The sequence below is a fragment of the Colossoma macropomum genome, unplaced genomic scaffold, assembly GCF_904425465.1.
Source record: "Colossoma macropomum unplaced genomic scaffold, Colossoma_macropomum, whole genome shotgun sequence".
NCBI lineage: Eukaryota > Metazoa > Chordata > Actinopteri > Characiformes > Serrasalmidae > Colossoma > Colossoma macropomum.
The window spans coordinates 12890723-12908277 of NW_023494790.1; the positions used below are offsets into that span (position 1 = coordinate 12890723).

General features: G+C 38.2%; 1 protein-coding gene across 1 annotated transcript; it reads right to left on the minus strand.

Moving 5' to 3' along the window:
* Nucleotides 1-553: 553 nt before the first annotated feature.
* Nucleotides 554-8497, minus strand: dlx4b (distal-less homeobox 4b). The gene is made up of 3 exons (XM_036571694.1): nucleotides 7443-8497; nucleotides 5762-5955; nucleotides 554-940 (listed from the first exon to the last, which is right to left on the minus strand). The coding sequence occupies exons 1-3, from the start codon at nucleotides 7729-7731 to the stop codon at nucleotides 725-727; spliced, it is 699 nt and encodes a 232-aa protein (XP_036427587.1). The 5' UTR covers nucleotides 7732-8497; the 3' UTR covers nucleotides 554-724.
* Nucleotides 8498-17555: the final 9058 nt, after the last annotated feature.

Below are 17555 nucleotides of genomic sequence, written 5' to 3' on the forward strand. Positions count from 1 at the left end.
AAAAAAATAATTAGATCCGATCAAAAACGGATAATTTGAAGGATTTTAAAAATAGAAACATATAGAACATGCAAGAAAACTGAGTGAAACGGCGAAAATAGGAGAAAAATAGAAGTGATTCAAACTATACACTGAAAAAATGGTGCTTTGAATTGACAATAATAAAATGTATGAAGTATGTATTATATGTACAAAATTATTGCCAAAACAACCATTTTCTCAGTGTACAAGCTGTGTCGAGTTTATCTTTCCTGCAGATTTCTTTTCTGCCCTGTTTATATGTTTATATATTCGATATAATTATATGTACTTGTAAACATTTTAAAACATTTTTAAAAATGTTTTACGTGTTTTATATTTAACAAAATGGTGACAATGTATTTACATATCATTTGCTAAAATATAATTTCATTAAATATTACTGATCACATAATAAAATGTCAGTTTAACATCTGTGCAGGAATCATTTCGTTAGATCATATGAAGAGGCAGGCAATGGCTGGCATTCTTTCATCAGTCCTTTTATTCAAAGTAAATCTTAAAAGAGTCTGAATCAAAATAAAAAAGCACCGATGACTTATAGTATCGACAAAATTAAAAACATAACAATAATAATAATCAAACAACCTTAATGAAGGAATCACGTCACAGCCCGCTCATGCACACACAGACATATTTACAGGGGGGTAAAGGTCAGAGTCCTCCAGTCCGTCTCTGTCTTTCACTATAAAGGCTCTGGGTGCTGGGGGTTATTGTACCACCCTGCGTAAGGGTTCATATAAGCACCCCCCGCGCGGCCCGGAGCGTCCCATAGAGGCGCGAGCCCGGGGCATGGCGGAGAGGTCGAGCACGGGCCGTGCGGGTCTCCCTCAGGTCCGTTCGCTCCGTGCTTCATGATCTTCTTGTATTTGGAGCGCTTGTTTTGGAACCAAATTTTAACCTGCAAAGAGAAAAAAAAGGTGAGGAAATGGTTAAAATGAGCTGGAGCAGAGTAAGACCACAAAAAGGGAAGGAAAAAAGCAAAATAAATAAATAAATGAAATAAAAAACAAACGAAAATATTACAGGTTCAAAATAAATAAATAAATAAATAAATAAATAAACTACATTCGTTTAAATAAGACTAATGGCCTATAAACGATCAAACAAACAAGGAAACAAATCAGCTAATTACTTAATGACTAATAGCTAATTAATTTCAATAAGACTACTTCCGTACAGTCGTGTGCAAAAGTTTGAAAATAATTCAGAATTTAGTTTTAAAAAATGAAACTTTTGCACAGCCGTATTTTACTTCAATCTTTTCCCCAAAATATTACATTCAGGAAATGAACAGTAATTGTGCATTTAAATGTGTGCTGTCTGTAGAGGATGTGTACTTATTTTCACTTATAAACATAAACAACAAAACATAATTGTAATTTAGTTGTGACATGCAATTTGACCGTGGGTGATCGAACTTTTGCATACAACTGTACTTAGAGCGTAGAATAGCTATAAATGAACCTTAGTGGAGCATCGCAGTACATGCAGTATAACAGCACAGGAACTGTTGCTCACAACTGTTTAGGTGCTGAACCAACAAAGCAAAATTAAATGAAACCCAACATATGTATATATGCATGTGTATATCTATCTATCAATCTATATCTATATCTATATATATATATATATATATATATATATATATATATATACTGGTTTTGAAGGACTGAAGTTTTCCTTTTCACACAAATATACTACATCACAAGAAATAATATTATTTAATATTAATATTATTATTATTATCATTTGAAAAAAAATTAAATATAAACCTACTAAAACTCTTCTTGAGTACCTGGAACTAGGAAAAAAGGAACTAATTACTACCCAATTATGGATAGAAATAAAAGTTTCATCAGAAAATGCCAGCTAAAAGATTAATAATCAAGCAATTGCAGCTTATGAAAAGAGAGAACGCAATTGGAGCCATTGTCCATTTGAGGCCAGTGCTAATGAAATCCTAAATATAAAGCAGCCTTGCTGGAGATGGGCTCAGTGCCACTCCTGTGTTTGATTACACGCATGCCCTCTTATTGTTGTGCCCTGCAGCTTTATGAGGGACGTTATGCATGTGTCTCACAATAACCCTGAACCTAAAATCACTGTTGGTGAAATAACTCCCAGAGAGCTTTCTGGGCGAATAACATAGTAAACATGTACACCAGGTTCACGCATGATTGCTTTTTTTCCATTGTTTCACAGCCAGAGAATCATTTTTGTATGAATTTAATACGCAGTAGCAAAAGAAATCGAATATGCCACCAAGGGGGCCATGTAATCAAATTTAAGATTTAGCTTCACTCCTTGTTTTGATACATTTAAGACACTTAGATGACATCAGTGAAAATGTTACACCTATTCATTGCTGCAGGTTCAAGTACTTATAGTGACTCAGTCTAATAAACTAACATAAAGACACGTTTATAATCTGTACGTGTGTTTGCTGGCAGTCAAGTAGGTTCTTTCTGACCTCTTGGAATTCTTCATTTGAAATCAACACCTTGGAGGGTGAAAGACTGGAGTATGGAGTCCAGACATCACACTCTGAGAGTGAGCCACCAATCCCCTAACAGTTTCCATAATCTCAGATGAGCAAATTCTATGTAACGGCTTTTTCAAACTGTTATTGGTTTGGCCGTCAACAGCCTTAATAAACACATGTTGAAAAAGGGATTTTCTTTCTATTCCTAAAGACTAGTTTGCCAAACAGCTTTTATGGTGAAGTGATTGAATCCAGACTTGAGTTATGTATGTGTGTTGGGTGGTGGTGGGGGGCTTAATGGAGCCAAACCATGTGCTGTGTGGCATTTGTTTATATGCTTACAATCATTTTTATAGATCATACGGAAAATGGCTGGCAAAAAATGACTGTTACGCTTTGGCTTAGGTCTTCATTTTGAAGCGGCTTATCCGTTATGCTGCACTGGTGATCGGTAGGGGCTATCTGAAGGTAAGGCCATGTGTGACAAACCCTAAGTGTCTGCCTTCTTGAGCAGATCATAGGCACGCTTTGATGCAGTCTGGTGAAGACTGAGGTCTAATCAAGAAAACAAGCCAGCTGTGGAACAGATTTAGCCAAAAAAGGAACAACCTGTCACACCCAGGGTGGCAAGTGTCTGGGTGTTTGACACAGCAAAGATGGAGAAGAAGGAGAAAAGATAGATAGAAGAACAATAGAAGAGTTTAAATGTGTCAAAAGGTAATGAATGTGTGTGTGAGTGCGTGCTCGCACCTTTTGCTATTCTTCTGTAGCTTCTATTCTTATTGTATTCTTATTATTCTTATCCTATTGCTTATTGCACACGAGGTGAGGCGAAGCCACGTGTGCCTAAATTTGCTTTAATGTATTGCATTAGTTTGTGAGGTTGTACGAAGCTTGTGTCGAACTTGTAAAAAACATCTAGTGAATGTTCTGAAAAAGGAAGGGCATCAATATTGCGCAATAAAGCAAAAATACGTTCTAGAAGAGATGGCTGGACAGGGGAACGAAATGCACCCTAGAAATGGACTGCAGGCCCATTTATCTTATGTCACTACCATGAAAGACTTGTTAAAGCCACTGGTAAGTACTTGGATATGGGCTCTTAAGTACAAGGCTTAACCAATCAAGAGAAAAGTCTTCTGGATAACCACTTGAGCACTGAGAAAATAGTAGCTCACACTCTAAAGATTCTTACCCTAATGAGCCATGCAGAAGACAATAGGCAACAAGAAGATAATTACAGAAAAACACTACCCAACGTTGCCAAAATGCTCTTTAGCTTTTAAGTTTAGTTCAGGGTCATGAATCATTTAGTCAAATGACTTATTGCAAATTTGCTTCAAATAATCTTAACTGATTAGCAATCTGGACTATTCACATTAAATACCTCACCATAAAATGTACCTTCAAATTCCCAACAAATTTCCAACGTGGTCATGTCAAAAATAAACTTATCAGGCCCCGTGAGCGATGACAAGAGCAAAGACACCAGCTTGGGAATCACACACAGAAGGAAAAACCAAACGAAGAAGGAAATATTACTTGAGGTTATCTAAACTGCCTTATATCAAATGGCACACAGCTCTCATTATCATTATTATCTCTCAAACGCTTTCAGTTTCTCATATGCCTATATTTCAAGCAATAGAATAAAGACTAAAGGCCTAAAGTAGCACAGCATGATAGAGGAAAATCTAGCTACTCTTGAAAAAGTAAAAATACTCCATGAAGTGTAACTAATGGCTGACATGTTTTGCCTTCTCATAACTGTCCCACTTAAATCAACATAGACTCCTCTGTTATTCAGATAACATCACAATCTGGGTTTACATACTTGCTTGAATTGCTATTGTATCAATACAGTGAAAGTAACCAGATTATTGCCTCACTGTTGATTGCTGATACTACTGTACTCATAGACCGATGCATTTTTTCTAGCTGTTCATACATACATACATATATACATACATACATACATACATACATAACTCTTTCTCTTTCACCAAGTGATCAGGATTAATTTGAGTGTTGCTCAGATGACAAAATACTGTTTTTGCTCTTGTTAACTTACTTATGGGAAATTCAATAAACTCCATGTTTATAGCCACTAGACTAAAGACTATACCAAAGCTGAAGCATAATGTCTTGGAAAAGTCAGGCCCTGTTTTCTAAACAACATACACCACACTGCACACTATCACTGTCCACATAATTCAGATTTGCCCTTGTGTCAATTACCATGTCCACAAACTCAAGGCAACTATTCATTTTGTAATAACATTAAAACATTTTTGTTTACAGTATGTTCATGTAACGAAATCATCATCATCACTTTTATTATACAGCACCTTTTCCACACTCAGGACGCTTTACAATCAAAATATGGGGTTTCGCTCTTCTTAACACTAAGAACTAAACCAAACCGCTAAACCACTAAACCTAAGGACTAGATCAAATGCAGCAGAGCTAGGAAGAAAAATTTGGCCCATCTTAAATTGCCATTCTACACATTCACTTTCAGTGAAGTCAAAAACGGCAACCAGTTTACTGGCTTTCAAATAAAATCATCATTATGGTCATTACAATATTGAGTATCACAGATACTTTTGACATTTTTCTTTTTAAAGTTTGAATAGCCAAATATTATTAAGATGTCCCAGCATGTTAATTCACTGTTGGAGTTTGAATGAACTCAATATTCTGAGGCCACTTTTATTGGAGTGTAATGTTAGTGTACTTGTTGTGGTTTGGGAAGTAAATGGCAGAAGTAGGAAGCTCATCTGTTTATTTACAAAATGCCATGGATTTATACTTATTTGAGTAGTTTCAAATGATGGACCTTTTCCTTATACTCAAGTACATTTATAAAGAAAGTAACCTACTTTTTACTCACTTCAGTTTTACAATTCATTCATATGGACAGCCTAATTTCTGTTACTCACACCTCTCATTTTCGAGCTTCAGCTGTTTATTCCAAACAAAAAGCATCCTTTAAAGTTAAGAATATCACCTTCAAAAAACGTCAGCTCCCATGCTGATAGGTGTACAGATGTAATAAGATGCTCTGCCCCAGTTCTGAACTTTAGTACTCCAGAAGTTTTAGTTTGACCTGCATTTGATTACTCAAGCTGCTTTGTTAGGTTACTTTTACTTCTACTTGAGTCAAGTAATACTTTTATTTAAGTGTAGGCTTAGCCTGCATAAAACCCCTCTGGTAAAGGGCAGTGTTTGTCGTACCTGTGTCTGTGTGAGTCCAAGCTGTGCGGCCAGGTCAGCTCTCTCGGGCAGGGCCAAGTACTGGGTCTGCTGGAAGCGCTGCTGCAGCGCCGCCAGCTGCCCGCTCGAGTAGATAGTACGGGGCTTGCGGAGCTTCTTGCCTTTCCCTCCGAGACGCAGCTCGCCAGACTCAGCCCCCACGGCCTGCTCGCGGCCTTATGGGAGACAGGACAGCAGTTAGACAGAGATATTCCCTTAAATATACGGCCTACAAATGGGTTATGCGCTTTTAAGCACACCCCAAGCCTGATTTACGAGCTAGTGAAAAGGATCACAGTAAAAAGCATGCTGATTTATGTCACTCAGGATACGGCTCAGAATAAAACTAACAGAAGGCCAGTTTCTCAGTGAAAGCTTATTCAGCAGGTCATATAAATTTTAGAGAAAATCTGCAGACATACACTTAAACCATGGGTCTAAAGATATGTTTACATGAGGCCTAACGGGTATAAACGCTCATTTTAATATATCTACTGAATTATCTTAAATAAATAATACAATAGTAGTGTAGTGCTTCTCTCGCATTTAAAAAAGAGAACAGTTTAAAAGGGTTAGGCTTCTGGACGCTTTGATGTCCAGATAAACCTAGAACGTCACGCTCATCTAACTGAATGATGGATAACTGGAAACATTTTTGTGCCCTAATGCATAATGCAGGTCAGTCTGTTTGGAGCGGAGTTTCAAATCAACAAAAAAATATATATATTTTCTAAATATGAATGTGATTCATCCAGCTTCATCTTGTATTATGAAGCGGGAATAAAACTCTCAGAGTATTATTAATGCCCGCAGCCGAAGGTAGGACATACAATCTAATCTGTTGTCATGAAAAGTTCATTACTGGAATACACTGTATTGTATACCTTCTATATCTGTCATATACACAACAGCGGCTACACGACAGAATTAATACTGATTAAAGTTAATAAATCCCTGCAGGCCCACTGCGCTGTGTGCCATCGCAAAAGAGGCTCTAGATGCGGACTGTTTCATTAGCGTTAATAGGCACAGCATTAATCAGGACGGACTGTTATAATTTAATTAAAGGCAACATGGAGCATTTTAGCTGAGCTATGAATACAAACCCCCACCAGTGTGTCTATCCACACACTGCATTAAGCTACTGAAGGGGTCCAAACACCAAAAACACACGCTCAGCATTAGCTCGAATTTCCTTGTTTGATCGATAAAATCACAACAGCAGACTCGGTGACGCGAGCATCAATCATTATTATTTATTATATTTTTATGTATTTATTTAAAATAAAAGGTTTAAATCGGCATTTTCTACTAAGGTGCGTTTTCTCGCATACAAGTTTAACTTTTACAATTTATTAATAAGTAAAAAGTGAGTACATGCGCTCGCTCTCCTTTTACTGGGCTTTTCTATATTTTAGAAATAGTAATTTTTGTTATTTAAATGTCTTAAATGGTGTGTTTTAATTTTAGTATAATTATATTTAAATATAGTATATTTTATATATATATATATATATTATATATATATATATATTATATATATATATATATAACAATTTGTGTACTGTCAATTGTCAACAGACAATACCGATGACAGACAGTAACAGATGAATGAATGAATGAAGGAGTGAAGTGAGGGTATAGGACTCCGAGCTGTACTCACCCGGGTGCTCTGCTCTGCTCTGCTGCCCCAGCGCTGTACTGTAGTTGCCCTGCTGGTAGGGCATGTAGGCAGGCGGGGCAGGAGCGCCGGTCTGCCCGGGGTAAGAGAAGCCCAGGGGCCGTGTGTAGTGGGCCACCGCGCACGGGTACGGCGCCTCGTGCTGGGGGGGTCCGGACACAGGGTAGCCGGCGGGGGGCAATCCGGAGCCTGGCGGAGGAGAGAAAGGCAGGAAAGCGGGCGGCCGGGGGGCAGCGGCCAGAGGGTCAGACACGAAGCCCACAGACATCATTAAAGGAGAAGTCCATGAAGGCGGCGGGAGGACGAGGGCTCAGAGCGAATCCATCCCAAAAACAGAGCGGCACGAGCAGCGAGGAATCGCGATTAGCGAAAAAAATATATAGCTCACAAAACAACGAAAAAAATATGCAAAAATCCCAAATCTGTTTTCGGTTGCCGTTTAAAACGAGCGGAAAAGAGTAAAACTTTTCTTAAATCGAGAGAAAATCATCTAGAAGAACACACACACATACGCACACACAGATGCACATACACACACGTTCACACACACAGGAGCGCGAGCTCTGATTGGTCCCCCAGTCCGCTGTGTCACACGTCCCAGAGGGCAAAACTCATTAAGCTCATTAGCAGGTTTGTGGAGAGGAGAGTAAAGCTCTGAATCCCTCCAGCATCACTGTGGACTACAGTGGACTTTACAACCATCACAGCGTAAGAAGCTTTTTTAAAAAGATGGAATTTATCATAACGCATTATGAAGGCACGTGACGACTTATGAAGGCATTACACGAAGATAAAACAAAAGACGGTTAAAAATACAGATCTCAATGAACTACAAAAACATAAACTACAGTTAAAACTCCTACACAGGTGAATTTAAATAAAGGTAAACGAAAAAAAATCGAACGACAAAAATGCATATTTCTAATATGTTTTTCGAATAAATACTGTAGTAAAATTAAAATTCCGTCAGTAAGAAAATTCGACTTGTAAACTTGCAGTTAAAACGTTTTTCACGTCGATAAAACAACGTACATCCCGTAAATATCCATCAATAATAATAAAAAACAGCGCCTTTTCCCCAGAATTTAAGGGATTATTGATTCAATAATAAGTAAAACAGAAATAGCAGGATGAAAAATTCAATAACAGAAATTCCAGCATCTGTAAATGCAACACGTTAATGTAATATGTTATATCAATATACATTCCAGAATCTAAGCAGAATACATTTCAATATATTTTCAGTTTGTTCTGCATGTATTTCTTGTGAAAGAACCATCTCACTGTGGTGAACTATTCATTTTACTGCAGTTCATCTAGAATTATTTACTTCTTCTTTTCAATGCTATATTTCACTTAGGCTCCTTTAAGCTTGACAGATTTTCTTCTGGCATCTAAACTGAACCCAAACTGCAAAGTGCCACGTTTAAAGTCAAATGTGCTGAATCAACATTTGCAGCTGAAACTGTAAACGCGTCTAGCGTTAAAAGTTAATAACGCCCAATTGATTAATAGTCTCTATCTGTGTCCACATGTCTCCCCCTCTTCTAAAGTCCTCCTGGGATAATGTAGCATGAATAAAGAGTACAAAAAGCAATATTTGGATCTTGTGTTTTAGCCAGAGGCCAAACTGAGTTTAACAGATAATGGTTAAGGCTCAACAGACTCTAGAATAAATGTCAAATTCTTTTGTAAGCAGTGCTGCTTTCACCCTGACAGCAAAACAGCAGCTTTGCTAAATCTATTCACCATCTGGCTGAGGAAAGAAAGTGCTTTCTGGAGAATGATGGAAGTGGTTGTCTACAGGTCTATAGAAAATTAAAAAAAGAAAATGAAAGTGATAGTAGCAGGGGTGCCTAAACTTTTTCTTTTGAAAGGTGCCAAAATGGCAAAAAACATGTAAATAAAAAGATAGAATGCAATTCAGTTATGCAGTGTAAAATATGTCCTCCCCTTTTGGCTGAGAGGAAGAGTTAGGATAACTTTCTAGTGGGCCAAACCAAACGTCCTCACGTCCCCATACTTGGGGCAGACCTGGTATAGAGTGTGGTCCCATATTTCTGATCAGTGTGCTGTGTAAAAATCATTTGTTGTGAAGTCAGGAACCTGGTGGCCTTCAATTGTTGAATTCATAGAAACTGCAATAATACACTGAAGAGAATATTGTAATCTGAACACTGGGGAACCAATTTGACAAAAGAGCAATGGTTATGAGAACACAATGAATAAATAATTCATTTTTATGGATTATTCATAAATGTAATCAAGCATAAACTATATCACTCACATGGCCACTGCAGAGCTACAGTTAAGTGATCGGACTATGTAGAGAAAAACGTAGAGTAAATCCAGGCACGTTTAGACTTACTGTCTTAATAAAAAGCTGTATATTGACAAGAACATGTCCAGCAAAAGGGCGGTGACTATGCTGCACCAAAGACATAAGCCCATATTTTCAGGCTTGACAGGTCTTTAACTGCATGGCTTTCATCTTCTGCCAACTCTCAAACCTTCCTCAATGACCCTGAACCCAATACAGTCTGACATACTTCAGACATATATAGGCAGAGTCATCAGATGTTGAAACAGGTTAGAATTCATCTTCGAAATTGATGCAGTTCTAGTGCAACTGATTCCAAGTAGTGTTTTCATGATCATGCAATTCAATAAAATTTAATGAAGCATTAACATCAACCATCCCACGTTCGACTGAATGATGAGTGTTTCTTCATGGTCCATAAAGTAATATTAATAAGTTCACATTTGTTTAAAAAGAAGCCTAAATGAGAAACAAAAGTCTGCAAAGAAATTTCAACTGCTACATTTTCATTGTTGGTACGTTTTCAGGTCCAAAAGAAACCAGCAATAAATCATACAGCTGTGGAAAGTTCACACTTTGCGTCCTGTTTTGTTACACTATAGCACCGCCATTGCATTACCTCCCTTTTTTATAAGCCCCACGCAAACTAAGGCTGTCATTACAGCACAGCGGACTCCATATGTTGTTGAAAATACGTGTCGTCGGTGTGCCACTTGCTCATTTTGGTCATGTCTCTCCATATGATAGCGCTCCTCAGGCCTGCGCGGCTCCGCCACAATAGGCCCAAGGCCCAAGCTTTGACAGGACATGGTCTTTGAGCTCAATAGGCCTCAACAAAACCACAGATTACCACTGTAGCGAAATCATACTTTCACAAATGACAGCAAAAGATACTAAATGCCAGATGTCTTGCGAGTAGTTGCCTGCTTGGGGACGGCTTGAATTTCCCTTCTCAAATGGAGGAAAGGAAAATAGAGAGCCTTCAGACCCACGGATCCCAGCTAGTACAAAAAATGTAACAAAGCAGCAACAAAACAGAGTACAAATTTTTTGGTTAACATGTTTTAAACATTTTCAAACCACAAAATAGTCAAAATATTCTAAAATGAATGAACTGAAGGACATTCCATGTCCTTATACACAGATATAGATGCCTCATAAGACCTAGAAATGAATACACCTCAAAATATCAAAGTGAAGTTTCACCTGCATGCCACGTTCTAAAAGGTGACAGTTGCCAGGGTGGATTCTTTTGAATAGCTATCATAACAAAATGGGGTGCAGGTTGAGGTGTGTGGCAGGAGAGAGAGGGTGAAAAGGAAAGGTAGACTCTCTTTAAGGTTGTAATTATGCCTGTGTTACGGGGAAGAACAAAGCAGAGCCCTGCAGTCATAGGGCTGGGATGTGTCCTCATGGTGCCTTAATACACGCAAGGGAGAACGTTAATAACAATACTGCTGATCGTGGCCCAGACTGGCTGGCGTCTGCTTCCCTATGAGTAGGAGCGAGTGTGCGTTTGTGTGTGTGTGTGTGTGTGTGTGTGAAACAAGAAAAGATTGACAGCGTGTGTGTGAGAGCATGCGTATGGGTGAGATGTATCTGCATGAAGGACGGCCGTGTCCATTGCTGGTCACTGATGCGGCATGACAGGACCCCATTTTATCCAAATGAGCTGGGTGCTCTGTCTATGTGTCCCAGCCAAGCCTTTCCACCAGTTTGTGCGTCACAGTTTCCTAGTGCCAGGGTTATGTCGCAACCCCTGCGTGCTGCAGATTTTCCCCATTGTGTCCCAGTACACCTCCACTAACTAAAAAACAAGGTACAGAGTAGAGTTTGTGGAAATTTAAAAGTAAACTGTGCATACTAAAATATAATGGTCTGAAATTTTCAGAATAAAAAATTAAAACGTAGCGAATTATTTTGGGCCAGTTTGGTGGACATGGATCAAGCCCTTGAATTAATGCCAATGAATCCAATAAATCACCATAAAAAATCTCATCTAATTTAGTTCTGAGAAAAACAGCCCATTGACAACAGAATTTTAAAATAATAACAAGATTATTCTAACCTGCATTGAATGACAAAACAATTTTAAAAGATTATTTTTTGTCTGAATGATTCACACATTACCCTCACGGTGATTAATGACATCTTTCTGACTCTTTCTTACTTGTGCCACATCTTCACATTGCAGTCTACAAGCAAGGATCTTGCAAACCACCAGGTTTACAACAGGATTTGCGATTTTTCACTCATGTTTTGGCCTGGGGAAAGAACGCAGGCTGAGGGAAGATGGCTAGGTGCACTCATTATGATAAGCAGCACTAATCTGGCCCCCAGGCCAGTGCTATCTGCAGTTTGCCTTCCAGTTCCATTCTTCCTCGCGCACCAAAGATGGCCTGAGCTCCACAACACTATAAAGGTTCGTCCCCATTGCCACTAATGTCAGTCACACTGGGTACTCGCTATGGAATAACTTTGATGCAAATAAATAGTGAGGAAATATATCTAAAAGCTAGATTTAAGCATTAAACAACACTGCATTGCCAAAACATTACTGAGGCATAAGAGGTTAAACAATCAATTAACCAAACAAATATTATACTGGCAAACTGTTTACATTACGCAGGATGGTCAATACTGGTTACAGAACCGTTAAAACTTTATAAGGGAGTAAACTTTTTTTCTTTAATGAACTACAAGATATATATTATCATAACGTACTTATTAATGTATTGACGAATATCTATTCAAGTAGTGATATTTTGTGTGACTGACAGAGGCAAGTGTATTTTAAATTAAACACAGGTATGTCATGTATCGATAAGCCTACTTCAGAGCACAATTTAATTTAATAAAATTAAATAAATAAAAAAATATATATTTTTTATTTTTCTTGAATAAAACAAATAAGAGAAAAGTTATTTTGGGTCATTTGTTTTGGTCCATTCCTCATGAAATTTACACACAATGTAAAGGACAACAGACATTTTCAAATTATGTCAAAAACTGAAAAACAACAAAAATGGAGATACGAGGTTTTCTTCCGACAATGTGTGTATATATATATATATATATATATATATATATATATATATATGTGTGTGTGTGTGTGCTTTTAAATTCATTTATATATTTAAATTTATTAAAATTAACATAAGGAATGCTTTATATTCATACATTGCTTTCACTAACTCATGCTCAAAAATGAATAAATAAAAAAAAAAAATTTACCTTAAAAAAAAAGAAGAAAGAAAAAAAGATTAGCTCTAGTCTAAAATGAGTCAAATGGACACCTGTGTAAGGAAGCACAAGGACAGCAACCTTGGAGAAAATCGCAGGGAAAGGTTTCCCAGACCACATGCTCAGGGGGAGCGTCAGCTTCTCTTTGTGTGTGTGTATGTGTGTGTGTATGTGTGTGTGTGTGTGTGTGTGTGTGTGTCTGGATTTTGGCTCCAGCTTTGCATTCATCCCCCAAGTTAATTGCTGCCAGACAGAAATGTGAAAGAAAGCTTCGGGAAGCTCTCTGCAGGAATAACTAACACCACTCTTTCATTCACTGGCAGAGTGGAAACCTGGTCACGGAAAACGACAAGATATAGTTCTTCTAATGTTTAGTAGAATTTCCCTGCACGTCATGCTTGATTATGTCCTCGAACAACAAAAGTGAGAGAGCGTGGAACAGGTGCGGTGGCTCCCTCACTGGTCCAGCTGGGCCAGACCTGACATTTTTGTGCTGAGACTCTACTACTGGACAACAGCAGTGAACAGTTGCTGGTGACGTCAAATTCAACTCTAAATCCAACTGCTAGAAGCTTTTGTTTCCAATTAAGAACGTTTTTGTGAGTTAACAGGCACATATTAAATGGAGCACCATTGTTTTACTTTAAAGGCATTTTTGGGATGTTTTTTTAGTCAAAGGTAATATAACATTTTCTCTGCTCTCAACACTCTCAGTTACTAAGCCAAATTATACACAAAAAGTAAGCATCAATTTATGTATTAAAAATGCTAATGGAGTCTAAATTTATGTAAGACTCACTGTAACACATAACGCCCCCAGTTTATCGTTTGTTTTTCAGATGTTAAAAATACAGTTATAGGACAGTGTATTGAAATTCATGAAAAAAGCTGAAAAATGCTTTTATAATAATCTGAAGCAAATAATATGAAGCAGAACGTTTAATAAAATGTCTAAACGTCTAAATGTCAAGATTCCCTGCTAATGGACATCATCCAATACACTGAACTTTAAAAAAGCTCATATCAAACCCTCAAATCGTGTCTTTTGCGTAAATGTATACATTTGGATGTGACAAAATAAGTGACAGTATAAAATGCAGAGAAGATGCAGGCTTTTCAGGCAAAATTAGGTGTCTCTAAACAAATTTGGTCTTCATGCTCTGTCTGACATCTGGATTGCAGACAAAAGGACCCAGATATGCTTAACGTGTTTGCACCACTCAGTTGTTTTGCCGTTCACATCTAGTGCACAAGACATGCTTCATGGTGAGACAATGTTGGACCATAAAGTAAGAGATTTTCCACCATAAATCTGTGCTCTGCACCACAACACCAAAAGATCTGGCTTAGATCAGGCAGGGGTCTGGGAAGTGTTGCTGTAGCTGGTGGCAGAGATGCCATAGTTCAGTTAAGGTCACTGGAGCCTGGCATGGTGTGGCAAATGTCTGGGAATGGTGAATATAAAAGTAGTAACCACCAAGGGCCCTGACAATGCAATATGGCATTGATACTAATGAATAGAAATGGCTTGTGTAATGATTCTTCATGTATTTGATTCACTTCAGTCCAATTTTATATTTTTTTCTGTTCTACTTTGACTGCAATGCAGTAGAAAACCTCCAAGAACTATTTCTTGAGAATTAGGTGGGGTGCACAACTCCTGTCCTGGAGGGTCAGTGTCCTGCACAGTTTGATGATTTACCTGCTCAAACACACCTGATTACACTCATCCAGCTTTAGTAGGTGTGTGTGAGTACGGAAACTACCAAACCGTGCTGGACACCAGCCGTCCAGGACTGAAGTTGTGCACCCCTGACATAGAGGAACATGTATTATTTCAAGCTGTATTTGTTTTGGAGGCTCATGGCTCTGCACATTACTCCAACATGTCTGATTCAACACGTCATCTGTTTATTAATGATTTGACTTGGAGGCGCTGGGCAGGAAAACGCAAAAAACTGGACAGTGGAAAAGTATCCCAGGACCGGGACTGAGAATTACTAAATCACTGGTTCGTAAAGCACAAGACATGCAAGAACTGAACAACGATATAATAAACAATTTAATAAACATCAATGTTACAGGTGCATTCATCCACTCCTCTAACTCAGAGAGAGAGAGAGAGAGAGAGAGAGAGAGAGAGAGAGAGAGAAAGAGGTGTGGAAAAAAGGCAAAAAGAGAGTGCAGCATGATAGAGAGAGGGGAGAGAGAGGGAAAGAGAGAGAAACAGAGAGAGAGAGCAGTGTGGAAAGAATGCAAGAAAGAGAGAAATGTACTCCACTGCAACACAGTAACCATGTTACCTTATAAATGTAGGTAAACTGGCTGTTTTAACATGTCAGTGAACTTGTAATAGTAAGTCAACAGATCTCAGTGTGTGTTACACTCATGTGTAAACTCATTATTTGAAGTAGAAATTTAATTCAGCCAGGTTACTTAACGTCTTCAGCTAAAACTCCAAATTAGTTTTTACATAAAAATCACTCATTTGAAAACCAGCCCAACACAAACTTAATGCTTTAACTGAAAATGTGTTTACCTGATGTTTTATCAGCTCTTCAGTCTACAGAGCTAACAGTGTTCTTCAGGACACTAAATGACCGAGACGGAATGTTTTGTATTAGTGTCATCTTATATATTTTAAATGTAGTTTCTTGTTTGTTTTACTGTATGATTGTTCGGCGTCTAAAGTATCTAGAACTGTAAATGAAATGTTCCTCTGTTAGCGGGACATTAGAGATGAGATGTGTAGATGTGGAGAGCTTTGATAGTGGCATTAATGAGGAAGCATCTCCATCTTTAACACAGCGTTTTCTTCTTTTGTCTGTTTTATTAATGATTTTTTTTATAAGATACAATCACCATTGCTGGATGCTATGTGTTACATGGATGTGTAACTCCTCACATTAAATATAAAAGTCGCAAATGCACATTTTAAAGGTTCATTTAAAAAAATTCTGGTTGACGATACACCAAAACAATCCTACAAGGAACTGCTGGGCTGAGCCCCGGATCTTTACATGCAGCCAACGCCCCTGGTGTTGCCTGAGGACCAGAAGATCACGGCCAGCCAGTATTGTTTTTCAGCCTTGTCCCCTGAATACAGAGATTTCTCCAGATTCTCTGAATCTTTTAATGATTTTATGCACCACAGATGATGAAATCCCCAAGTCCTTTGTTATTTCACTTTGAGAAGCATTTTTCTTGAATTGTTGCACTACTGTTCTGAAAGACTCTCTGAGATGCTCTTTTTGTACCTAGTCATGTTACTGACCTGTTGCCAATGAACGTAAGTAGGTGTGAGATGTTCCAGGTGTTTTTCTTAGCATTACACAATTTTACCAGTCTTTTGTTGAGTCTGTCCCAACTTTTTTGAAACATGTTGCTGGTATTGAATTCAAAATGGGCATATGTTTTTCAATAAACAATACAATTTCTCCATTTTCAACATTTGCTATGCTGTCTTTGTACTACTTTCAATAAAATATAGGGTTTAAATGATTTGCACATCATTGTCCCAACTTTTTTGGAAACAAGGTTGTTCATAGTGACTTTATATTACTATTTCAACCTGACTGGTTCATTTTGATTATGGTCCATATTTAAACACAATGTATGTGTACCATTCCATGAACATAAAATTAAACAATACACTAAAAACTGATTGATGCATGTAATAAGAAAGTATATATCGAATTGTCCAGAGGATACAAAAGAAATAAAACCAAGAGGAAATCTGCAAGCAATTTATGTCAGGTAAGAGAAGGAGTTATGATACTGGATTCACAGCGCTGCAAGAAAAAGCTAATTCTCACCACTTAAGAGGCTTTTGTCTATATGGAACCTGCTTACTGCCCTTACTGCAGAATAATGGTGTCTGATTATAAAGACAGCAGATAGAGGAGATACACCAGAATACTTCCCTCAGGGGACTGGGACTAAGCACATGCACACCCAATCAACACACAATGCCACAAGGCCTGAGGTTGCCAGGTATAGACAGTGAATTTCTAAAGACCGGTTTACCAGGTCCAGGGATTATCCTTCTGGAGTTACCTAACCCCCACAGTAACGTGACCCCCCCCCCCACCCCCCGCACTACCCCATCATATTGTACTGTGAAGACCCAGAGCATCAAGAGAGCTTGTCGTTAAACGGCTAATCTTTGTCCATCTGTACAGTCAACCTCAGAAGACAAGACATCTGCCTGAATGAGAAGAGCGAGGCCAACTGGCAAAGCATAAACAATAATCTTGAGAGAAATTCAGCAGCAGCACCCTAAGACCATTTTGATATTCAAACAGATATCGTGTGCATATGACTGACTGCAGTCATGAAATTAATAGATCCATTTTGCCCTCTTTTCCCCTCATAGATAATATATGGAGAAACCACCTGCCCCAAGGTCAAATCCATCTCTTTACAACACTTCACTGGGAACAAACCAACAGGATCAAGTTCAGCTTCTGACAAGAAGTCCTGGCTCTGTCAAGTGTTAAGTTCCATCGAGACCTACAATGGCTCACAGTAGT